Source organism: Hyperolius riggenbachi, chromosome 8, assembly GCF_040937935.1.
Source record: "Hyperolius riggenbachi isolate aHypRig1 chromosome 8, aHypRig1.pri, whole genome shotgun sequence".
NCBI classification, from domain to species: Eukaryota; Metazoa; Chordata; class Amphibia; order Anura; family Hyperoliidae; genus Hyperolius; species Hyperolius riggenbachi.
Window position 1 is genome coordinate 87,474,153 of NC_090653.1, and position 26,377 is coordinate 87,500,529.

The window sequence follows — 26,377 nt, forward strand, 5'->3', positions numbered from 1 at the left end:
GTTAATGCATGTACGTTGGTATCTCTTTTTTTGTGTTGTCTCTCTTCTGTTTTCTTAGATGGCGGTCGACAAGTATTTTTCAAGTTGAAGAAAAGTTTTGCATGGGATTTGTTACAACATGTACCGTATATACTCGCAAGCAAGCTGAAATTTTGACCCCCCAAAAGTGGGCCAAAAGTTGGGGGGTTGGCTTGCTTGCGAGTCATGGTCCGTTGGCTCCCTCCTCCCCCCTCGGCCGCCGCTGCTATTAGCTTACCCGGCGGCTTCCAATATTTCTCCCTCCGTCTCCTTCACGGGGCATGTAAATAGTTCACAGCAGCTCGTCCGACGGCGGCTGCTGCATGATGACGGAGGAAGCTGTAGGCAGAGCGGTTCCCATAGCAACGGCGATACACATCGCCCGTACAGGAAGCCGCTCTGCCTACAGCTTCCTGTCATCACGCAGCAGCCGCCGTGGGGCGAGCTGCTGTGAATTATTTACATGCCCCGTGCAGGAGACGGAGGGAGGATTATTGGAAGCCGCCGGGTAAGCTAGTAGCAGCGGCGGCCACGGGGGGGGGGGGGGGGGAAACACTATCTACCTATACTGAGCACTATACTAGCTATACTGGGCACTATCTACTTATACTGAGCACTATACTAGCTATACTGGGGCACTATACTAGCTATAATGGGCACTATACTAGCTATACTGGGCACTATCTACTTATACTGAGCACTATACTAGCTATACTGGGGCACTATACTAGCTATACTGGGACACTATACTAGCTATACTGGCGCACTATTCTAGCTATACTGAGCACTTTATTAGCTATACTGGGCACTATACTAGCTATACTGAGGCACTACATACCCATACTGGGCACTATACTAGCTATACTGGGACACACTGGGGGGGATCACACGGCCAGCATTTCCTACCCCCGGCTTACATGAGGGTCAATCATTTTTTTCCTGTTTTTTCAGTTAAAAGTTGGGGGGTCGGCTTATATGCGGGTCGGCTTGCTTGCGAGTATATACGGTATTTGATCTTTCTCCTTGCAACTTTCTCTTTTTGTTTGTTTATATATGCATTCATATTATACTGGAAAAGAAAAAAAATTCAATCTTTTTTTACAGGTCACTTTGTGTGCATTTCATGAGTAGTATTTTATATCTGTCATTGTATGTGTTAATGCATGTAAGTTGGTATCTCTTTTTTGTGTTGTCTCTCTTCTGTTTTCTTACTGATGGCGGTTGAAAAATATTTTTCATGTTGAAGTCGAGTTTGGCATCGGATTTGTTTTTTCTCTTTGCAACTTTCTTACTCTATTTGTCTGACTTTTTTTTTCTCTTTTCCAGTATAATATGTATGTATATAAAAGCAATCTTTTTTTTCAGGTCACTTTGTGTACATTTCAAGTGTAGTATTTTTTATTTGGCATTGTATGTGGTAATGCATGTAAATTGGTATCTCTTTTTTGTGTTGTCTCTCTTCTGTTTTCTTACAGGCGGGGTTCGACAATATTTCATGTTGAAGAAGAGTTGGGCATGTGAACTGTTATAACATGTATTTGTTTCTTCTCCTTTCAACTTTCTTCCACCCTTTGTCTCCCCTTTATTTTATTTTCCAGTATGATATACCGTATATGCTATATGAGCCATCTTTATTCACAGATAACATTGTATGCACAGTATATGTAACATTTTATATGTGTCATGATATGACACGTGTTGGCTCTCTTCTGTTATGACAACATATGTTGTCTCTCTTCTGTTTTCTTACAGAATGGGTTCGACAAGTATTTTTCATGTTGAAGAAGAGTTGGGCATGTGAACAGTTAAAACATGTATTTGTTCCTTCTCCATTCAACTAGCTTGCACATTTTGTCCCTCTTTTACTCTCTTTTCCTGTGTAATATATATATGCAAATATGAACCATCATTTTTTTTACAGATAACATTGTACGCACGCAATGTGTAATATTTTATAGGTGTCATTGTATGTGAGGAGAACGCCAGCACATGCCGCTAAGGCTGCATCTGAAATGACCACCAGCTCAGTGTGCAGCACCTAAATAGATTTTCTGCACACTTCACATTCAATTCAGATGCAAATCATATCCAAATCTGCTACTACTTATTATGCAAACAGGAAACTCAGGAGGAGGGGCTGGGAGCAACTAACCTGATAGTTACATAGTTAAGAAAAAGTAGGGGGAAAGGCTGCGCCTCCCTAAACATGTGTTTAGGGATGCGTAGCCTTTCCCCCCCCCACCTTTTCTTAACTGTGTCATTATATGTGTTTATACATTATATGTGTTTATAATGACATTTAAAACACTTTCACCAATATTCCCTTCATCTGACCTGAGCTCGGAACAGGGAGAAGCAGCAGGTGGAAGATGATGACCTGATCAAATATTCACATAAGTTAGGCACTCATCTTAACCACTTGAGGACCACAGTCTTTTTCGCCCCTTAAAGGACTTACGAGGCGAATTGCTTAAAAAAAGTTATGTACCTCATTGCTAAAGCAGACCTCAGGGCAGACGAACAGCACCTTCCTTTTCACTATCAGGTGCTTTATCCTTCTAATCCAGGTTACATTGCAGCTCCCGACCCTCCTCAGGGTCGCCCGAGCAGAATCGCCGCTTTAAAAATCTAACTCCTGCGCAGCTTGCATAGCCGTGGCTGCTCAGGATTACAGCCCCGCTCGTGTCCGCCCTCACTCCGTGCGCTCTATGATACGTCATGTGGGCGGCTCCACATGACCACCCACATGACGAACTACACTGCCAGCCAGCCGCGCCCCCTCCGCAGAGAATACAAGCGCTGAGCGAGCAGGTACTCACTCGCTCAGCGCTTGTATTCTCTGCGGAGGGGGCGTGGCTGGCTGGCAGTGTAGTTCGTCATGTGGGTGGTCATGTGGAGCCGCCCACATGACGTATAATAGAGCGCACGGAGTGAGGGCGGACACGAGCGGGGCTGTAGTCCTGAGCAGCCACGGCTATGCAAGCTGCGTAGGAGTTAGATTTTTAAAGCGGCGATTCTGCTCGGGCGACCCTGAGGAGGGTCGGGAGCTGCAATGTAACCTGGATTAGAAGGATAAAGCACCTGATAGTGAAAAGGAAGGTGCTGTTCGTCTGCCCTGAGGTCTGCTTTAGCAATGAGGTACATAACTTTTTTTAAGCAATTCGCCTCGTAAGTCCTTTAAGGACCAGAGCCTTTTTCTCCATTCAGACCACTGCAGCTTTCACGGTGTATTGCTTGGTCATACAACCTACTATCTAAATGAATTCTACCTCCTTTTCTTGTCACTAATACAGCTTTCTTTTGGTGCTATTTGATTGCTGCTGCGAGTTTTAGTTTTTATTATATTCATCAAAAAAGACATGAATTTTGTCAAAAAAATGATTTTTTTTTACTTTCTGTGCTGACATTTTTCAAATAAAGTAATATTTCTGTATACATTTTTGTCCAAATTTATTGTGCTACATGTCTTTGATTAAAAAAAAAACATTCAGTGTATATTTATTGGTTTGGGTACAAGTTATAGCGTTTACAAAAGTGAATTTTCCCATTTTGAAGCATCTCTGACTTTTTTGAGCACCTGTCAGGTTTCATGAGGTGCTAAAATTCCAGAATAGTATAAACACCCCCCCCCCCCCCCAATGACCCCATTTTGGAAAGAAGACATCCCAAAGTATTCACTGAGAGGGATGGTGAGTTCATAGAAGATTTTATTTCTTGTCACAAGGTAGCGGAAAATGACACTTTGAGACAAAACAAAAATAGTTTCCATTTCTACTAACTTGTGACAAAAAAAAATGAAATCCGCCACGGACTCACCATGCCCCTCTCTGAATACCTTGAAGTGTCTACTTTCCAAAATAGGGTCATTTGTGGGGTTTGTTTACTGTCCTGGCATTTTGGGGGGTGCTAAATTGTAAGCACCCCTTTAAAGCCTAAAGAGGCTCATTGGACTTTGGGCCCCTTAGCGCAGTTAGGCTGCAAAAAGTGCCACACATGTGGTATTGCCGTACTCAGGAGAAGTAGTATAATGTGTTTTGGGGTGTATTTTTACACATACCCATGCTGGGTGGGAGAAATCTCTCTGTAAATGGACACTTGTGTGTAAAAAAAAAAATCAAAACATTGTCATTTACAGAGATATTTCTCCCACCCAGCAGGGGTATGTGTAAAAATACACCCCAAAACACATTATACTACTTCTCCTGAGTACAGCAATACCACATGTATGGCACTTTTTTGCACCCTAACTGCGCTAAGGGGCCCAAAGTCCAATGAGTACCTTTAGGATTTCACAGGTCATTTTGAGACATTTGGGTTCAAGACTACTCCTCACGGTTTAGGGCCCCTAAAATGCCAGGACAGTATAGGAACCCCACAAATGACCCTATTTTAGAAAGAAGACACCCCAAGGTATTCCGTTAGGAGTATGGTGAGTTTATAGAAGATTTTATTTTTTGTCACTAGTTAGCGGAAAATGACACTTGACGTGAAAAAAAAACAATAAAAATCAATTTCTGCTAACTTGTGACAATAAATAAAATCTTCTATGAACTCACCATACTCCTAACGGAATACCTTGGGGTGTCTTCTTTCTAAAATGGGGTCACTTGTGGGGTTCCTATACTGCCCTGGCATTTTAGGGGCCCAAAACCGTGAGGAGTAGTCTTGAACCCAAATGTCTCAAAATGACCTGTGAAATCCTAAAGGTACTCATTGGACTTTGGGCCCCTTAGTGCAGTTAGGCTGCAAAAAAAGTGCCACACATGTGGTACTGCCGAAGAAGTAGTATAATGTGTTTTGTGGTGTATTTTTACATATACCCATGCTGGGTGGGAGAAATCTCTGTAAATGACAATTTTTTGATTTTTTTTTACACACAATTGTCCATTTACAGAGAGATTTCTCCCACCCAGCATGGGTATGTGTAAAAATACACCCCAAAACACATTATACTACTTCTCCTGAGTACAGCAATACCACAGGTGTAACACTTTTTTGCAGCCTAATTGCGCTAAGGGGCCCAACGTTCTACTCACAGGTCATTTTGAGGCATTTGGTTTCTAGACTATTACGGTTTAGGGCCCCTAAAATGTCAGGGCAGTATAGGAACCCCACAAGTGACCCCATTTTAGAAGGAAGACACCACAAGGTATACCGTTAGGTGTATGGTGAGTTCATAGAAAATTTTATTTTTTGTCACAAGTTAGTGGAAAATTACACGTTGTGAAAAAAACAATAAAAATCCATTTCTGCTAACTTTTGACAAAAAATAAAATCTATGAACTCATCATACACCTAATGCAATACCTTGGGGTGTCTTTTCTAAAATGGGGTCACTTGTGGGGTTCCTATACCGCCCTGGCATTTTACGGGCCCAAAACCGTGAGTAGTCTGGAAACCAAATGTCTCAAAATGACTGTTCAGGGTTATAAGCATCTGCAAATTTTGATGACAGGTGGTCTATGAGGGGGCAAATTTTGTGGAACCGGTCATAAGCAGGGTGGCCTCTTAGATGACAGGTTGTATTGGGCCTGATCTGATGGATAGGAGTGCTAGGGGGGTGACAGGAGGTGATTGATGGGTGTCTCAGGGGGTGGTTAGAGGGGAAAATAGATGCAATCAATGCACTGGGGAGGTGATCGGAAGGGGGTCTGAGGGGGATCTGAGGGTTTAGCCGAGTGATAGGTGTGCTAGGGGGTGACAGGAGGTGATTAATGGGTGTCTCAAGGTGTGATTAGAGGGGGAAATACATGCAAGCAATGCACTGGCAAGGTGCGGGCAGGTGATTGGGTGCCCAAGGGGCAGATTAGGGTCTGATCTGATGGGTAGCAGTGACAGGGGGTGATTGATGGGTGATCAGTGGGCGATTAGATGGCAGAACAGATGTAAACAATGCACTTTGGAGGTGATCTGAGGGTAGGCCTGTGGGTGATCTGATGGTGTGGGAGGGTGATCAGATGCCCGTAAGAGGCAGGTTAGGTTCTGAATTGATGGGAGGCAGTGACAGGTGGTGACGGGGTGATTGACAGGTGATTACAGGGGAGAATAGATGTATACAGTACACGGCGGGGGGGGGGGGTGTCTGAGGTCGTTCTGAGGGTGTGGGCGGGTGATTGGGTGCCCTAGGGGCAGATAGGGGTCTGATCTGATGGGTAGCAGTGACAGGTGGTGACAGGGGGTGATTGATGGGTGATCAGTGGGTGATTAGATGGCAGAACAGATGTAAACAATGCACTTTGGAGGTGATCTGAGGGTAGGTCTGCGGGCGTTCTGATGGTGTGGGAGGGTGAGCAGATGCCCGTAAGAGGCAGGTTAGGGTCTGATCTGATAAGTGGCAGTGACAGGTGGTGATTGACGGGTGAATGACAGGTGATTGACAGCTGATTACAGGGGAGGATAGATGTATACACTACACAGGGGGGGGCGGGCTGGGGGGGTCTGGGGAGGATCTAAGAGTGTGGGGGGTGATCAGGAGCCCCCAGGGGACAGTTGGACAGTGACAGGGAGTGATTGATGGGTGATTAGGGGGGTGATTGGGTGCAAACGGGTCTGAGGGGTGCTGTGGGCGATCAGAGGGAAGGGGGGGAGATCAGTGTGCTTGGGTGCTCACCTGCGTAGCTGCAGCCTGCCCTGGTGGTCCCTCGATCACTGGGACCACCAGGGCAGGAGGCAGCCTGTATAATACACTTTGTATACATTACAAAGCGTATTATACGGTTTAGATGCGGCGATCCGGTAGCAAGTAACCCGCCGGCGCTTCCGAACGGCCGGCGGGTTACAGCACGAGGGGGGCGGAGCCTGTCGCCGGCGACTGATCGTGTCACGAATGACGTGATCGCCGCATAACCACGCCCACCGCCGATGGGCGTATTGCGGTCGTTTGGGCCCAGCCCTTGCCTCCGCCCATCGGCTTAAGGCGGTCGGCAAGTGGTTAATCCAAATAGTATTGATCTACAATTTGCTCAATAAGTAAAAGCAGTGTAAGTGAACAAGCAGCTGAATCTCTTAAGACCCCTGATCCCCCCCCCCCCACACACACACAGACTCCCCTAAAGACAACATCGTTCCCATATTCTCTAATCAGAGTTCAAAGCAGGTCAGTTTTAAACAACAGGATTTATAATTTGTTTATAGTCATCAGAATCTTGGAACTCACACCAAGCGGCCCAAATGAGTGTGAGTGTCATGTCCACTTTATCATGTGCGATTAATATTGCCTTCTCAACAATTTCCTTCATCTTTTGAATTCCATGGAACCACTGGTGTAAGGTAGGGACAGACGCAGACTTCCAAAGAGCTGGGATCAGTGCACAAGCAGTGTTAATCAGATGTGTAAGTGGGGACTTTTTATGGCTTTTAAAAGACTTTGATGCCCCATGTAGCAAGAAAGTTTCAGGTGTAAACTAGAGGGATCAGCTAGTTATCTTAAAGATTAAATCATGCACTTGCAATCCGAAGGGTTGTATCTTAGGGCAATCCCATGCTTTATGCTTTAAGTCTCCACTCGCAAGTTGACATCTCCAGCACAAGTTTGAAGTTGAAGAGAAGATTTAATGTAAGTTAGCCTGAATACAGTACCAGGAAGTAAGACATTTGTAATTCTGTTCCTGTGCATAAACATTGAGGCATGTCTTATGTGCCCTAAGAAACATTTGGTCCCACTGCGCATTGGAGCTGCCTCCCCAGGGCCCCATGCCACTCAGCTTGAAAGGGTAGAAGCATCTGGCTATCAATTGGATTGAGCAGATTATAAAGCCATGAGGTTGTGTGCTTATCATGGTTTTGGGATCTACATTTCTGATCAAATGGCGTGTATGTGCACCTAAGGTACTGGTCCATCTTTCCAGAAGAGGCACAATTGGCCATTTGACAGTATTTCCAAAGAGAGATTGGATTAGGAGAAGTCAGTGATTTGCAAGTTTCCTATGGGGCCACCCGACCATTTACAACAAAGTCAACCAATCTAGGGGTATGCTAGGGAACGGATTCTTCCAAGAACTTTTTTTCCAATCCTGGAGCAAAGTGAGGATTTCTCACATCTAGGGTTATGAGCCCCATAGGTGAGAAGAGGGATAAGGCTTTAGTAGATCTATTAAAGGCCCCAAGGGAAGCAGCTATCAGGGGGTGAGACCATCTAATAGTGGGGGGGAAGTGGTTTAACCTAGCCATGGTAAATCAGCCAAATCACATTCCACAAATGATTTCACCAGTATATCCCAGTCCTTTGTGTCCACGTGGGCCGGCCAATCAATGATTCTAGTCAGTTGAGCAGCTAAATGAGCAGCTAAATGTTTTGAAATTGGGTAGACCCAGTCCACCATCTATTTTCATACACCTTAGCATCTTGATAATGATAAGTGGTGTCTTTTTCCCCAAATGAACACGTGAACCTGCTTGTGGAGGTCCTTAAAATAGGAGAATGGGAGTTAAATTTGGATAGCCTGACTGATATACAGAAATTTTGGTAAGATGTACATTTTGGAGGCTGCAACCCTCCCAAAACAAGAAAGTGACTTCAATCATCCACAGTCTTCCAACAATTTTCCCACATTCTTAGCCAGAGGTGCAAAATTGAGTTTGAATTCATTATCTAGATTGGCAGAGAGGTTAATTCTCAGATATACAATTGACTCGAGACCCCATTGGAACGAAAAAGCTTTCTTGCAGAGATCCAATGTATGTTGACTCAGGGTAATATTCAAAGCAAATGATTTTAAATAATCTTTAAGTTGGAGATACAACCAAAGAAAGTAAAGGCTGAGATTAAATTAGGTGTAAGGGTTGCACAGGAATCGTGCATTGCACTTCACGAGCACTTCATGAGCAAAGCACAAGACCTGCAACCAAATGGAAATGTCACTGTTCAGGAAATAACTGAAATACCAAGGCCAGGAATAGATGAATAATGGGAGTTTATTTACAAAGGCAAGGAATATAAATAAAGAAATGAAACCAGCAATGTACATTAACCTCTTGCACAGCAATATAAATAAATGCAACAATATCCAGGAATGAATACAAAATAATAATCCTACACTTGCATCCGAACTATATAAAATTAGATCTCCCTGCATAAGGCGTAATGCAGAGAAACCCAGTGTATATGTTATGGACAGAAGTTTAATCATACACTTAAAAAATTGCCAAGCAATGAACGATAGCTAACATATGGAGAGGGTACAGCATGCAGTAGGTCAGCAGCTGTTTCGCACTCACTCAGTGGAGTGCTTCATCAGGACACTGAGCCCCCCAATAGCAATCCCTTAAATAGTGTACTCACTGATAATGGATGTAAATACTTGGGCAGACGGGACGCCTGAAGCACACCGCCATCCCCTCCATTCTCACACTTCCTGGATCTGCGTTCCACCAGCAGGAAACAGGAAATAGTTGCTAAACACGGTGACCAACCAGGTTGCCAGCAGCGTCATCCGAATAGGATGACGTGAAGCACATTGCGCAGCAGGTTTTAGGGCTTCCCCGCCCACAGTTTTAGACCATTCCACTGCACTCTATCATAGCCTGAGAGGACCAAAAATAGTCAGTCCAATCAGGGCTGAGATGGCCGTTGCTGCGGCAACGGGACGCCAGCCACAAATCATTAAAGCACTGTTCAAAAACCCAAGAAAACAAAGGGGCTTAACAAATAAAATTATAGAAACTATCCCTACCATGAAACCAACTCACCCGCCGATACAACTGACATCAGGGAGTGAGTGCACTCTGGAGTCTGCCCGCCTCTGAATGAACCAAGTGAATATCAACTACAGGAGATAGCAAGAGAGAATACAATTAGAAAAAACTATATATAAAGACACATACAGAATAGCAATAAACAACATCATGGACTAAAAAAATACAGATAGATAATTTATTTCATTTAGGCCCAAAGGGCCCACTGCATCGAAAAAAGAGATCCAGAAGCTTTCTCTGCACTGTAATTTTCTAAACCAATCACCACTCCTCCTGTCCCTAGTCACCTGTTCCAGGCCAAAAAATCTAAGTTTAGTGGAGTCACCCATATGGACCCGATTCATAGGTTCCATCACCTGGGGACACACCTTAGCTTGAGGATTGCCCAAGGATCTACAATGGTCCTGATAACATTCCTGCATCATTCTAGTAGTAATCCCAATATATATCATCTGGCAGGGACACACAATGGCATGGAAAGAAAGCAGGGATTTGTGCCATTTATTCCTGCAGAGCGGGTGCTGGCAGAAGCAATGTCTGCAGCGTTCCCGCTCTGCTTCCCTACCACAACGAACGACTCTGGGTGCATCACATGTGTTCCAAGCTGCCAGAACCCAATAGGAGAGGGAGGAGCCAGAGCCAGGGAGAGGAACGGAGCCACCAGGAATCCATTCATTTTGGACATTGGGCGCAGTGAGACAGCCACTTCTAGTTTTGACCAGCCATAACCCGAAGTGACCAGATTTCGGGTTCTGGCCGTAACACACACACACACACACACACACACACACACACACACACACACACACACACACACACACACACACACACACACACACACACACACACACACACACACACACACACACACACACACACACATATATATACACACACACACACACACAATTCTGTGCACACAGACCACTGAACCTGCTTATTATATACAAGAGATATTTACAAATATATACACAAGGTAATTTGCAGGATACAAGATACGGCAAACGGTTAGTTATAAACTAGGGCATAAACCATACAATGTAGTCACCTTGGCAAAGACTCGTCTAGGAGAAAGCAGTAGATCATACACAGGAAGGCAACAAAATACAAGGCAGAAAGGAACAGAGTACAAGGGCCGATAACCCAGATTAGGAAGGCCAGAACACTGGTATGATGAACTAGCACTGGATTAGTGCTCAGGCTTGGTTTATATCCTTGTTGTCCTTGCTGAGAGATCAGGTGACCTTTCAGATCTCCTCCCAACAGTCTGTAGCATAATACAAGTTCTGAAGGAGTGAGCCCTCTGCTGGCAGGCAGAGAAAAAAACAAGATTCAAAGCAAAGTTCATTAGGATATCTGTTAATGAAGAGTAGCTGGCGAACATCTCTGAATCCCTGGGGGGTTTACTACTTCCGAGTCGCTCTGACCCGGAGTAGTACGCTTGCACTGCCCGGCGGAGCGCGTCCTAGTTCGCGCTCCTGTTGCCGGGCACTTTGTCATGAACGATGTCACGCTCATGCGCAGAGAGTGCCCGGCAACAGGACGCGCTCCGCCGGGCATCGCAGGCGTACTACTCCGGGTCAGAGCGACCCGGAAGTAGTAAACCCCTAAGAGATGTTCGCCCGGCGAACCATTCGCCACATCTCTAATGAAGAGAGGAAGTCCAAGCACTACATTCACAGGGATGTCACCAACAGAAGCAGAGCATGATATTAGGTAAGGATAGGAGGGACTGAATGATAAAAAAAACAGGAGATTGTTGCCAAATTATTTCCCCCCTGTACATTCACATCTGACCTTACAAAATTAAGGAAGGGCTCCAGCATCAGGATGTAGACGAGTGGAGACGTGGGCAAGATGTGTACCATTTTTCAGTAAGATGGGCTCTGACAAGGTGTTGTTGACTTGTGTTCTCCCAGATGGATTTGACTATATCAGCCCTATTCAAGACTTCATTGTCATGCCCAGTCCCAGATTGGATAAAAAACGGCAGACATGTAATCCCAGGTGACCCTGTCAAGGGCCTTCTCGGCATCTGAGTGCACACCAATTACCTTGGTGGTGTTATCCCGTGCCTCCCGCCCCATCACAAATCCCACTTGATCTTTATTCGCTTTGTCAGCAACCATCCCCTGCAGGTGCGTGACCAATATTCTTTCTAATATTTTCACATCTAGGTTCAGCAAGGGTATTGGCCAGTAGCTCTGACCAAGACCTGGGTCCTTGCCACTTTTAGATAGCACTGTGATGTGAGCCTCAAGCAACTGTTGAGAGGGAGTGATGCCAGAAGGGATCCCATTAAATAACTCAAGGAAGGCTGGAGCCAGAGCAGAAGCATAGAGCCTATAGTACTGCGAGGTTTGGTCATCTGGGCCTCGACATTTATCAGTTTTTTTGGCCTTTAACTGCAGCGAGGAACTCTGGAATAGAAATGTCTTCATCCAATTCCTCAGCAAGGTCTGGGGTGATCGGAGAGAAGCCAAGAACTTGGATATGTCAGCATTCCTAGCAATTATTCAGAAGAGGCACCCCAAACGGTAGCCTTTGGTTTCTTCCTTCAGTCACCACACTGCAGCTGTTCCACAGGTATATCCTTCTTTACCAGATGCAATATGCTACGAAAAAGCAACAGTGCTATGTAGGCCACACCAAGATACTTCCATGAATTTATTCCACCTCCAGAGATGCCACATATTGCACTATTATCCATTTTCCTTCGGACATTTTTGGCATGTTAGCAGTCTAGGTTTATCAGTTTATAATTCAGTTTCATGTCCGCCATCTAGTGGCCTTAAATTATATTGCACTGCATTGCACTATTATCCATTCTTATTGTATTGCACTATTGTCTTGTATAATCTTAACCCCACATGTTGTAGTCCACACGGGCACTCAGGGAGATATACCACCATCTTAGATTCACAGTTAAGAAAACGTTTGTGCTTGTGGGCTTCCCACACCGTTAGAACATTGCAGAAGAACGTAGAAACTCCAGGAGCACACGTCAATAAAACTCCATCTCTTTAATTAATTTAAAAAAAAAAATAGATGCACAGTTAGACCAGAAACCTCATCAGTAGTGTTTTCTCTAAAATAATTGTGCAAAGCCTCAGAGATCTCCCTCCAATCTGAGTCATCTGTGAGCAACTGAGGGTTCAATCTCCATGGTACTGTTTGCTCTAAGTAGCCGGGAAGGCCAATTGGGGAAAAACAGGAGCATGATCTGAGATATCCCACATTCTGAACATGACAGAGGCCTCTTACATTTGTGTCCTATCATGTGCGTTACAAAAAAGTCTGAACATGAATACGGTCTGTCACCTGTGTGAGCTTTTTAGTGTCTATGAAACGTTCCTATAGAAATCTTTCCCGCACTCTGAACATGAACAAGGCTTCTCATCTGTAAGTTTTAGATGTGTTCTGAAGGCTCTTTCTACCGTGAAAAGTTTTCCCACATTCTGAACATGACAGAGGCATCTTATCTGTGTATCTTATCATGTGCTTTACAAAAGTTTGAACATGAGTACGGTCTGTCACCTGTGTAAGCTTTTTGGTGTCTATGAAACTTTCCTCTATCATATAAATCTTTCCCGCACTCTGAACTTGAAAAATGACACTCCCCAGTGTGTATTCTCAAGGGTCCATGAACGTTTCCATTCTGAGTAAAACATTTCCCACACTCTGAACATTTCCCACACTCTGAACACCTGTGTGAGTTTTTAGGTTTCTCTGAAGACTGTTTCTATCATGAAAAGTTTTCCCACATTCTGAACATGACAGAGGCCTCTTACCCATGTGTCTTGTCATGTGCTGTACAAAAGTCGGAACATGAATACGGTTTGTCACCTGTGTGAGTTTTTTGGTGTCTATGAAATCTCCCTCTATCATAGAAATCGTTCCCGCACTCTGAACTTTAAAAAGGCCGCTCCCTAGTGTGTATTCTCATATGTCCATGAAGGTTTCCATTCTGAGTAAATCATTTCCCACACTCTGAACATGAATAAGGCTTCTCACCTGTGCGAGTTTTTAGGTATCTCTGAAGGCTCTTTCTATCATGTAAAGTTTTCCCACATTCTGAACATGACAGAGGCCTCTTACCTGTGTGACTTATCATGTGGATGCGTATGAGCTTTTTGGCCCTAGGCCTTTACAAATCTGCACATGGAGGCAAAACGTTTTAGCTATTTACTTAGGAAAGGGTTCTTTACAGTAAGAGTGATTAAGATGTGGAACGCATTGCCACAGGAAGTAGTTATGGCAAATTCTAAATCTGCATTTAAAGGGGTCTTAGATGCTTTTCTTGCACTGAAAAACATCCATGGCTATAATTACTAGGTAATGCCCAGTGGTGTTGATCCAGGGATTTTATCTGATTGCCATCTGGAGTCGGGAAGGAATTTTTTTCCAGGTTAGGGCTAATTGGACCATGCCTTGTAAGGGTTTTTCACCTACCTCTGGATCAACAGGGATATGTGAGGGAGCAGGCTGGTGTTGTACTTTGTTTTCTGGTTGAACTTGATAGACGTATGTTTTTTTTTCAACCCAAATAACTATGTAATTAGGTGCTTTACAAAAGTTTGAACATGAATTACAATCTGTCACCTGTTTGAGTCTTTTGGTGTCTATGAAAGTTGAATTTGTCATAGAATAATTTTCCACACTCTGTGTCTATGAAAGTTTCATCCATTGTAGAAATCTTTCCCACATTCAGAACCTGAAAAATGCCGCTCCCCAGTGTGTATTCTCACGTGTCTATTAAGGTTTCCTTTCTCAGTAAAACATTTCCCATCCTCTAAACATGAATAGGGCTTCTTACCTATATGAGTTTTTAGGTGTCTCTGAATGCTCTTTCTATCATGTAAAGTTTTCCCGCATTCCAAATATGACAGAGGCCTCTTACCTGTTTCTCTTATCATGTACATTACAAAAGTTTGAACATTCATATAGGGCCTGATTCACAAAGCGGTGCAAAGTGTTTGCACGCCTGTGAAAAGCCCTTTATCACGCCTAAACTCAGTTTAGGCGTGATAAAATGAAACTCGCGCGAAATTCCCGCGCGCAAAGTTTTGCAGTGCGCGCGATGCGCCCATTAAACCCTATGGGCGCTGCGCGCGGAATTACGCGATTGCGCGCGCAAAACTTTGCGTGCAGGACTTTGCGTGCGATAAAGAGCACAAAGCAGTGCTAACTCAGCGGTGCAAAAGTTATCACGCCTGAAGTCTTTTAGGCGTGATAACTGAGTTATCACCGCTTTGTGAACCAGGCCCATAGTCTGTCACCTGTGTGAGTCTTTTGGTGTCTATGAAAGTTTCCTCTGTTATAGAAAACTTTCCAGCACACTGAACGTGAAAAAGGCTGCACCCCAGTGTGTATTCTCATGTGTCTATTAAGGTTTCCATTCTGAGTTAAACATTTCCCACCCTTTGAACATGAATAAGGTTTCTCACCTCTGTGAGGTTTTTTTAGCTGTCTCTGAAGGCTCTTTCTATCATGAAAAGTTTTCCCACATTCTGAACGACAGAGGCCTTTTACCCATGTGTCTTATCATGTGCTTTACAAAAGTTTGAACATGAATACGGTCTGTCACCTGTGTGAGTCTCTTGGTGTTTAAGAATGATTTCTCTGTCATAACAATCTTTCCCATACTCTGAACAGGAAAAATGCCGTTCTCCAGTGTGTATTCTCAGGCGTCTATTAAGGTTTCCATTCTAAGTAAAACATTTCCCACCCTCTGAACATGAATATGGTTTCTCACCTGTGTGAGTTTTTTTCTGTGTCTCTGAAGGCTCTTTCTATCATGAAATGTTTTCCCACATTCTGAACATGACAGAGGCCTCTTACCTGTTTGTCTTATCATGTGCTTTACAAAAGTTTGAACATGAATATGGTCTGTCACCGGTGTGAGTCTGTTGGTGTCTATGAAAGTTTCCGCTGTCATAGAAAACGTTCCCGCCCTCTAAACATGAAAAAGGCCACTACCCAGTGTGTATTCTCATGTGTATTAAGGTTTCCACTTTGAATAAACCATTCCCGCCCTCAGAAAGAGCCTTCAGTGACACCTACAAAAACTCACACCGGTGAGAAACCTTATTCATGTTCAATCATGAAACGTTTTCCCACATTCTGAACTTACCTCTATGTGTCATTATGTGCTTTACAAAAGTCTGAACATGAATACGGTCTGTCACCTGTGTGAGTTTTTTGGTGTCTATAAAAGTTTCATTCACTCTGAACATGAAAAAGTCTCCTCCCCAGAGTGTATTTTCATTTGTCTGATGTTTCCATTCTGGGTAAAACGTATCCCACACTCTGAGCATGAATACAACTTCTCACCTGTGTGAGTTTTCCTAGGTGTCTCTAAAGGCTCTTTCCATTAAGAAAAGTTTTCCCACATTCTGAACGACAGAGGCCTCTTACCTCTGTGTCTTATCGTGTGCTTTACAAAAGTTTGTACAATCTGAACTGTTTAGTGCACCGATGGTGTGTACTGATGTGCTGAGATCCACTCTGGAGCAATGAGCGTCTGTAGTCAGATATCTCAAGATCTGCACCATCAAAATTTCTTTATTTATAGCTCAATCCATAAAAACACACTTAAAAGGTATGGGTACACATACAGATGACGCACAGGCGTTTCGGACCACAATAGTCTTTTCTCAAATCATAATGGACCCACACTAACTAACACCAGTTAAAACTTATGTTCTTATAGTCTAGAAGAGGACCACATAGAGAACTATCTCATTATCTAACCTGCATATGTATGAAAGTGTTTCCACGAATCAGGTGTGCCTCCACATTCCAATTGTCCAATCATCAAGCGCCCAATATGGACCTCAACCACAGTGTACAAGTAAACAGTACTTAATGCCCACAGATCTAAACACATATAAATATGGCATAAAGTGAATACCTACAGTGCGTACCTGTGTTATATAAGTCCAAAGCTCGTGGTGCTAAAGGCTCCACAGGCAACCAATCAAAAGTCCACCGACAACGTCCACAAAGAGGTATGCTGTAGTGCCACATGGTCTGAACAGGCCAATAGGAAAAGTGCCGACAACATCCGCTCACCGCAACCAAGGCAGTAGGCGGAAAACCCCCATGCGCGATCATCGCGCTACCATGGGGGGCGTGATGTCGCCTATCGCATCCTCCAATTACAAGGAGGCCGACAACGTCCGCTCCCAGACTGTGCGCTGTCATAGGGGGCATGACCGCTCACTTACCTCCAATTGCAAGGAGGCCGACAGCGTCCGCTCCCGGAAGCTGCAAAAAACACCGCCGCTAGGTCATACAAAGCCGGTGGCGGGGACAGCCAATCAGTATGCGGCCTACAGCGTCCGCACAGAGTCCCAAAGCAGGAGGCGTGGTTTAAAGCGACCACGTACTCCTACTAGGAAAACAAAAAGACATCAATGGATGCACGCGACGCCCATCACACCCTAAGCCTAGAGTGCATGATAAGGACAATGTTTAGTATAATAATATACAACTACACACTATGTATATAATAATAATAATAATAATCAGGACAACAGAAGATATATTACCTCACTGCGTCCCTCAATTTCAATAAGTATATAGAAGGCTCCCCCTGGTGGAATCATAAAATATTGCAGGTTACAACACATAAATCACAATAGCATAGATAAATCATAGTCTCTATTCAGACCTTTTGGTTCTAAAGTGTCCAATTTCTTTATCCAATAGTTTTCCCTAAGTGCAAATAATTTCTGCCGGTCACCTCCTCTACGTAGTAGTGGTATACCCTCTATAACCTGCACCCTAAGCTGGCAGAGACGGTGCCCTTTTACACAAAAATGGTCCGAAACTGATAGTTCCCGATTCTGATTTCTGATATTAGACTTCTGTGAGGAAATTATATCCCTAAGGGGTTGGGTAGTTTTCTCCACATACCCCAGCCCGCAGGGACATTTTACACAAAAGAAACAGCACTGTTGCAAACTACAGAGGCAGAAGAGTCTCAATCTTCTAACTGTAATATTAAATACTTAACGCAGGAAGAAGTGAAGGCAAGACTAAATAAATTAAAAATAGACAAGGCACCTGGCCCGGATGGCATGCATCCTCGGGTCCTAAGGGAATTAAGTTCAGTTATAGCTAAACCCCTTTATCTTATCTTTTGTGACTCTCTTGCAACTGGCAGAGTCCCAGTGGATTGGCGTACAGCCCACGTTTTCCCATTATTTAAGAAGGGCAAAAAATCAGATCCAGGAAATTATAGACCTGTAAGCTTAACATCAGTTGTATGCAAACTATTTGAGGGGTTACTAAAAGATACTATACATGACTTCATAGTAGAAAATAATCTTATTCCTCAGCATCAACATGGGTTTACTAAACACAGGTCCTGTTTGACTAACATGCTCAGCTTTTATGAGGTAGTGAATGCTAATATGGATATTGGGAATGCTGTAGATGTGATATACTTGGACTTTGCAAAGGCCTTCGACACTGTTCCCCACAAAAGTCTGGTGCAAAAGTTGAGGATGCAAGGACTGGGGAAGAGTCTGTGTTCATGGATAGGGAACTGGCTAATAGACAAAAACAAAGAGTTGTGGTCAATGGATCGTACTCAAAATGGGAGACTGTTGGCAGTGGGGTCCCACAGGGGTCTGTTCTGGGTCCAGTGCTCTTCAATTTATTTATTAATGACCTAGTAGATGCAGTAGTGAGCAATGTTGCTATTTTTGCAGATGATACAAAATTGTGCAGAATCATCAACTCTCAGGAAGATAGTATCATATTGCAACAGGATCTGGATAGGATGGCTATATGGGCACATACATGGCAGATGAAATTCAACGTTGACAAATGTAAAGTCATGCATTTTGGACGTACTAATGGACTAGCACCATACAAAATAAATGGGATACAGTTGGGGACATCAAACTTGGAGAAGGACTTAGGAGTACTCATTGACAACAAGTTAAATAATCGTACTCAATGCCAAGCAGCTGCAGCTAAAGCTAACAAAATTTTGGGATGCATTAAAAGGGAAATAAAAACTCGAGATGCTAGCATAATATTGCCCCTGTTTAACTCTCTAGTAAGGCCACATCTGGAATATGGAATTCAGTTCTGGGCACCACATTACAAAAAAGATATTGCAGTTTTAGAGCAGGTGCAGAGACGAGCAACAAAATTGATACGTGGGATAGAAGGTCTTACTTATCAAGAAAGGTTAGATAAACTGGGTTTATTTAGTCTTGAGAAAAGACGCCTTAGAGGGGATCTAATTAACATGTATAAATACATCAGAGGGCAGTATAATAGCTTGGCGGATGAGCTTTTTGTCCCTAGGCCTTCTCAAAAGACTAGAGGACATGAACTGCGCATGGAGGAAAAACGTTTTAGCCATTTATTTAGGAAAGGGTTCTTTACAGTTAGAGTGATTAAGATGTGGAATGCATTGCCCCAGGAAGTCGTTATGGCAAACTCTATACCTGCATTTAAAGGGGGCTTAGATGCTTTCCTTGCGTTGAAAGACATCCATGGCTACAATTACTAGGTAATGCCTAATGATGTTGATCCAGGGATTTTATCTGATTGCCATCTGGAGTTGGGAAGGAATTTTTCCCTTTAGGGGCTAATTGGACCATGCCTTGTAAGGGTTTTTTCGCCTTCTTCTGGATCAACAGGGATATGTGAGGGAGCAGGCTGGTGTTGTACTTTATACTGGTTGAACTCGATGGACGTATGTCTTTTTTCAACCAAAATAACTATGTAACTATGTAACAAATAAATAACAAACCTAGACTCGCAGGTAAAATTGCCTCTGATTTTGTATTTTGTCCCTCGGCTGGGGTGGGTAAAAACCTCCCCTTTTGTGATATAGCTACACAAATGGCACCCTATACAAGGAAACGTGCCATTTCTCTTGGTCACTTTCACTTTAGTGGGTCCTAAATGATTATGTACAAGTTTATCCCTTAAGGAGGGTGCTCTCTTAAATGACATAAGAGGCCAATCATGGAATTCCCTCACAGTCGGAAGTCCCTGTTTAAGTATGGACCAATGTCTGTTAATGATATGTCTTTAATTCTAATAGCTGACATTACATCGGGCATGATACTTTTTATAGCACATCCCGGGGTTTTCCTTCAAATTGCTATTTGTTCAGTTTCTTTATTTTACTACTGTATAGATACACACTGTATTTGTGAAATGAAAGTGTGACACAGCAGTTTTTGCATTGACGTCCTCCCGTCCCCTATGCAGTGCCCTTGTCTCCTGTGGCTGCTCTCTATAATATGTTAAACATGTAGATCACATCCCATGAGAGATAAGACAAACGCATTTAGAGGAAATATTTCCTGTCTGTAAATGAATAATTGTTTTAGACATATTTCCATATAACCTCTTAAATCTAATTGCACTGAAGATAGAGCAGGGAATAAAAAACACTGTTTATTGGTATTTGGAGCGTTATTGAGAAGTCTTGCAGAAATAATTGTGTTTATGCAAATCAGCAGCATATTTGTTAAGCTGATGACTCCATGAAATCATGCTAGTGTCGTATCAGCATGCACAGTGCAGACCTGGCAATATTCACACTTGGATAAGAAAGGGGTAGAAGCTAGAAGGTCAAAACTGTGCGACTAAAATAGCACACGTGCTTTAAAAGTTTAACTTGTCCTAGGTGTGCACTGCTAATTCACCGCTGGGTGACAAATGAGAAAATCCCAGTAGCAAGAGCTGGACATTCAACTGGTCAAAAAAACATTGTGTTATCGGAAAGGGAAGGAGGGGAAAATTCTCCCAAAATGCAAATCCTTATTGACCCAGGAAATGGAAGCTGTGCTAAGAAATAAAGTCATTGCTGCCGTTAGGTGACAGATGATTAATTAATACAGTTTCAGCTAATGGATTTCTTGCCTAAGGCCAAACTAAAACTGAGTGTTGGTGTACGTGGGACGTGCCAGAGGAGGTTAACTCACCTTTGTTTTTACCTCTAAACACAGCACTCTATGCCATCCTCCTGATACTTCCTCCTTCCGCCCCCCGGTAATTCCTTCTTCTGGCTGTGATGGATAGATTATCAGGAGGATGCAGAGAAGCGTGTAACACTGCATTCAGAGGCAGCAACCAAGGTGAGTTAACCACTTTCGGCGTGGCCCATGTCCACTAATGCTGAGTTTTAGTTTAACCTCTGGAATTTTGCTCTCACCCAAACCCACAGATTAGCGCAGTGGTAGTGATGGCCGGGGCGCACCTTTTCCACTGTTGGGTCTCTCCAACTCACTCCCGCTGTAACTACTAGGTGGCCTCTGGTCTCTGTATTCCTCTTAAAGAGACTCTGTAACAAAATTTTGAGCCTTATTTCTTTTATCCTATAAGTTCCTATACCTGTTCTAATGTGCTCTGTCTTACTGCAGCCTTTCCTAGTTGCAAAGTGGCTGTGTTATCTCTGTTATATGATCTAATCTTCTCTCCTCTGTCGGGTCTGTCGGGCTCAGGTAGTCAGGCTGGAATGTGCTGTGCTGCTTGTGATTGGATAGAAGCTATACACACCCTCTCCAGGCCCCCTGCAAGTTCTGTATGACTCACACACTGAGCTACTCTCAGCCTATCACTTGCTATGTCTTTTGTTTGTAAACAATGCATAAAAATGGCAATTACAAGCCAGGATTGCAGCTGGGAGTGGCAGAAACAGCACAGAGGGGCCCAGGAGAACATAATGAATAGAATGGTATGCTTTTTATTGTAAGAATTTTAGAGTACAGATTCTCTTTAAAGCGGATGCGAGATTAAAAACTAACTATAACAAGTAACTTGTCTATATATCTTATCTAAAGCTTAGATAGTTTACACAGCAAATCTATCTGCAAACAGCTTTATATAAGCCAGGTATATAAGGGTTCACTTGGTGTTTGATGCACACACCCTTTTTGCAATACGATTACACAGAGGCAGGCTTATCTGCATCTTGAGCAAAAAAAAACTCATCCCCCCTACTCCTCCCCTCTGCCTCTGAAATCTCTGGCTAGTAATACCTCCCCCTCCTCCTGCCCAGACTGAGCTCCCATGAGCCCTTGCTACTGTCTGAAAGTGCCTTGGCTCTCTGAAAACCTGTGGGCGTGGCTTGTTTAGTTTATAGGGAATTAGAGTATTAAAACAAAAACAAAAAAGTATTTGGCTTGAGGAATGCCCTATAAAAAATAGGAAAGGAACACAATTATGCAATGAGTAAAAGTTCATCTCAGATCCACTTTAATCTTCTGCATGTCACGTAAAGTCACCCAATGCGCACAGAAACTCAGAGAGACCAGAGGGCACCTAGTGGCTGTGGAAGAGGTAAGCCCTGGCTGTCACTCCTGCTGCACAAGATCTGTGGGTCGGGATGAACGGACACAGCCAGGGGAGCATGGGAGAGGGGCCCTGGTGGGGAAGGAGGAGGGAAAAAATCCAGGCCCCTTCTCCCTGCTGAGCACTGGAGGTCTGAATGTAAGAAGGGGGGCCCCCTAAAAGTTTTGTAGGGGGGAGACATTGTTAGGGCTGGTTCTAGACATTTTGCTGCCTGAGGCAAACTTGTGAGGATACTAATCCCCCCCCTCAACTTTGAATGATCGCACAGCATCCAACAATACACCTTGCTTCATTTAATGTTCTCAGTCAGCAAGGGAGCATATGTAACAACCCGAGACATGACATGACATGCTGCAGCTCAACACAATAACACACTGGCTGAGAGTCTGTGACAAACAAACTGCTCACCCTCAGCCGTCCATTCCTACTCAATCAGGACAGCAATACCACCTCTTCCTTTCTGCTGTGCAAGTCAAATGTAACACTGCTGCCTCCTCCCTCCTCGTCAGACTCCTCACACAGCACAACAAGCTGCTTTTCCACAATGATGACCTCTTCACCTCGCAGAGCACTGTAGGCTTCCTATGCATGTCATGTGACATTAGGAGATATACAGAGAGATGTGGCTGCACAGTGATAGGCTGCAGTGCAGAAGTGGAGAGGACCCGTGGCTGGATTTGATATTTGTGCTGCGCGCCATTTAGTTGGGGCCAGCAGCATCACCTTATTTTGACACCTGAATCATTTAATTCAGGTGGCTTCATGGTACAATCACCCCTGATCACAACCGTACAAGACATTCATCTCAACCTTAACTCCCTTCCCTGCAGCCCCGCTCTGCACTATTAGAGTTGCTTGTCTGTCGCAGAACTCATGAAGGTATTTTTGATTTTTTGACAGGGGGTAGATTTGTAAGAATCCGATTTGCTACGATTACTCATACCTTCACAGTAGCACAGAGCTTGGCATTTTCCATTGAGCCGGAGCGACTCCATGCTACTGCATAGGTGCAAGATGTCCTGCACCTGCGCAGTGGGGCCATGCTCCTTTATGGACAGGAGTGTTCCCACGAACTTCCAGAGGGTTCCAGCACTAGATCAGTGGTCTTCTTGAGGAGCATGTGGGAAGCCTCTGGAGGACACAGAGACTTCCCTCTACAGAAATATGCATCTTAATTTTGCTTTTTTTTCAGAATTACAGGTCTACATTGCTTTAGGTCAATACAAATCCTCTTCAAGTCAATGCTGAAACTTTGGCACTTCTAATATTTTTTCAAACTTAAAAAAATATTTTCATTGTACAGCCAGAGTGTATTCTGTATAGAGCACTGTGCAGATGGATTTTATATTGCTCCATTGTTTTTTTTTTTTTTTTTTTGCAACCTTAGCTATACACAGAAACCCATTTTTATCTCACTCTTCAGGAGGTTTGAACAATCTCCAGGGGCCACTGCACTCCATGATGGACCAATGGAAAACAAGGCTGCAATGATTGCGTGTTGTGCACTGCTCAGTCTAGAAAATGTCTGTTTGCTTCCTTTATCCGTTTGGTGCTGACACAGGGAATAGTTTTCTCACTGAGGTCATTAACCCTTTCACTAGTACGAGGAGCCTGAAGGTAGAGGAATGTGGATGCAGTCACCTTTATCCCATTTACAAAATGCTGACTGCCTGGCCATGATGATGATATATTTCCACTTTAGTAGCTCGTGAGTAGGGATGGACAGGCCAAATTCCCAAACTTTCACGGCGAATTGACATGATTTTGGCTCACTGAAAGTTTGTGCAGCACAGAGGTGTATTTGGTATTTTCATTTTGGGGCAAATTTGCATTGAAGGAGTTGGAACAAGAGGAAAAGTACAGTTATGTTTCTTAACTTCAGTTTCTTCTGATTTCAAGTGGTTTCATTAACTTCTGCCAAAATGGGTGTCTCTGTCCATGGATACCAACTGGCTGTTCACGTGGTGTGGGCGGGGACTAACAACGTGGTTAGAGGAATGAAATAGTCCAGGCTGGCGGTGTCAGCTATCCTGCCGAGGATTCCCCTTGCACACATCCTGCAAGACAGGTAGCACACTGGATGCACTAAGACCTACTGGTTTATGCTATATTCTGCTCTGGCGAATTAGCTGTGGTTGGTTTCTCTTCTTTGCTGTAAACACTTGGGGGTTGATGCACAAAACATTGGTAATACTGCCATGCACACGGTAATATTACCTTTACTTCTGCCTGCAGTATCGCTAGTTACGATATTTTATTATTATTATTATTATTATTATTATTTATTTATTTATAAAGCGCCAACATATTCCGTGGCGCTGTACAATGTAAGAAAACAAACAAGGGATACATAATGATACAGACAATGATATACATGAAATATGAACACTGATACAAGATACAGCACTGCTGATTACAACTTGATTTAACATGATGACTAAAATGTATAAATTTCTAACAGTGTGCAAGCAATTGAATTAATAACATTCCATGACACAAAAGGGTGAGAGCCCTGCCCTTGCGAGCTTACAATCTAAAGGAATGGGGTGGAAACAAGAGGTGGGGGAAGTATACAGTATATGTACAGGCAGTGCGTAATTAGGTTATTTAGTGGGTGCATGGCCTAAGCTAGAGAATATGCTTGTCGGAAAAGGTGGGTTTTGAGGGAGCGTTTAAAGATTTCGAAGGTGGAAGAGTGGCGGATGTGTTGTGGAAGGGCATTCCAGAGGAGGGGTGAGGCACGTGAGAAGTCTTGTACACGTGAATGTGAGGAGGTAGATATTACTACCACTATGTGTGCATGGCTGTATTACCGATGTTTTGTTCGTCAACCCCTTGGTGACTTGTAGCTTATTGTATTGGGCAGCCTGTGGTATTAATTATATATAGTAGTACTTATCATTTGACAACTGACCTCGGGCATTTTTATTATGGTGATTTTACTGGCAGTACAGCCAGGGTGGTGGTATAGCAATCATAGCAATCATATCTATTTGTTTTTATTTTGCTATGCATACTGATGTGATGTCATAGTCATTTACAGGTATGTTATTTCCTTGATGTAGGGACACTCTGCTGTACCGAAACAATGTAATAAATGTACATTCATAACCATCAATCAGCGCTCAACAATTTGTCAGTAGTGCCTTCACCAACACCTTTTTGTTTATCGACTCACTGAGTCTGTTGGACCACTATTACAATGGTCTATAGCACCTGTGGGATATTGAATGGGCTCCCCTCATCACTCGATCAAGCAGAATCGTTAAACCAGATAGCCTCTTTATTCAGCATCAATAATAACACAATTCATAGTGCAATATAATAAAAACAGCTGTTCAAAAATTGCACTTACACTTTTCTGCATGGCAATAAGGGCATAAAGTTTTGCCAACAGGCTCTCCCCCCGAATGGTCTTCTGGTCAGACTGCCCTGGTGACAGCCCAGCTTCCTCAACCCTCCCTCAACAGTATGTTCCTCTCCTGCTGCGATGCCATCTGAGACTCCTTCCTAGTTTCGTCACTCGGTCACGTGACTCATCAGGGGCTGAATGAAGAGGTTATCTGGTTTGAAAATTTTGCTTGATCAAGTGATGGGGGGAGCTCATTGACTACCCCACATGTGCTGTAGACAATTGTAATAGTGGTCCAACAGACTTTAGAGTCGATAAACAAAAGGGTGTTGGTGAAAGCACTACTGGTAAACTGTAAAGTGTAATGCTGGGGGGGGGGGTCATACTTTCTGGCCACCCAAAGCAAATAGGCTAAGAGCAGGATAATGGAAGAGGCCACACAGGCTGCCCAGAGCAACTGCAGCTCTGGGCTTCCATAAAATACGCAATGGCAGCGCAGTGCAATGTTGCGCTACTTTTGCGATAGCAAACATACAGACAGATATAAGACAGAATAGCAGCTGCAGCAATGGCTACCTCACAAGGACAGGACTGGAAAGGTTCGCTACTCCTTCGCAGGAGATTGTGCAACCTACAAGACTAGACAGAATGAATGTTTGCTAAACTAGTCACTGCCACAGTGACAGCAAGCATCCACAGACAGGACAGACTGGAATGAAGCAGCCAATCGCGACCGTAGCGATGGCTTACTTCGCAAGAACAGGACTGGAAGGATTTGCCGCTCCTTCGCAGGAGATTCGCGCAACAAACAAAGCAGAGTACAAGAGCACAGATAATTCACACAATAGTATCACAAAGAATTTACAATTACAGCTATCAATGTGATATAATAATCCGCGAACGCAATATGGAAAATAACAAACACGCTAGTATGCGTATATATTGGCAATGAACCAATATATGACGCAAGCCTAGCAAAAT

General features: G+C 43.6%; 1 protein-coding gene across 1 annotated transcript in view; it reads right to left on the reverse strand.

Moving 5' to 3' along the window:
- Window positions 1–8,976: 8,976 nt before the first annotated feature.
- LOC137527366 (tetratricopeptide repeat protein 16-like) overlaps window positions 8,977–26,377 on the reverse strand; it is a 40,580-nt gene continuing 23,179 nt past the window's right edge. Inside the window, exon 3 of the mRNA XM_068247878.1 lies at window positions 8,977–9,782. Coding sequence (XP_068103979.1) covers window positions 9,779–9,782 — 4 coding nt within the window. The 3' untranslated portion in view covers window positions 8,977–9,778. The remainder of the gene's footprint in view (window positions 9,783–26,377) is intronic.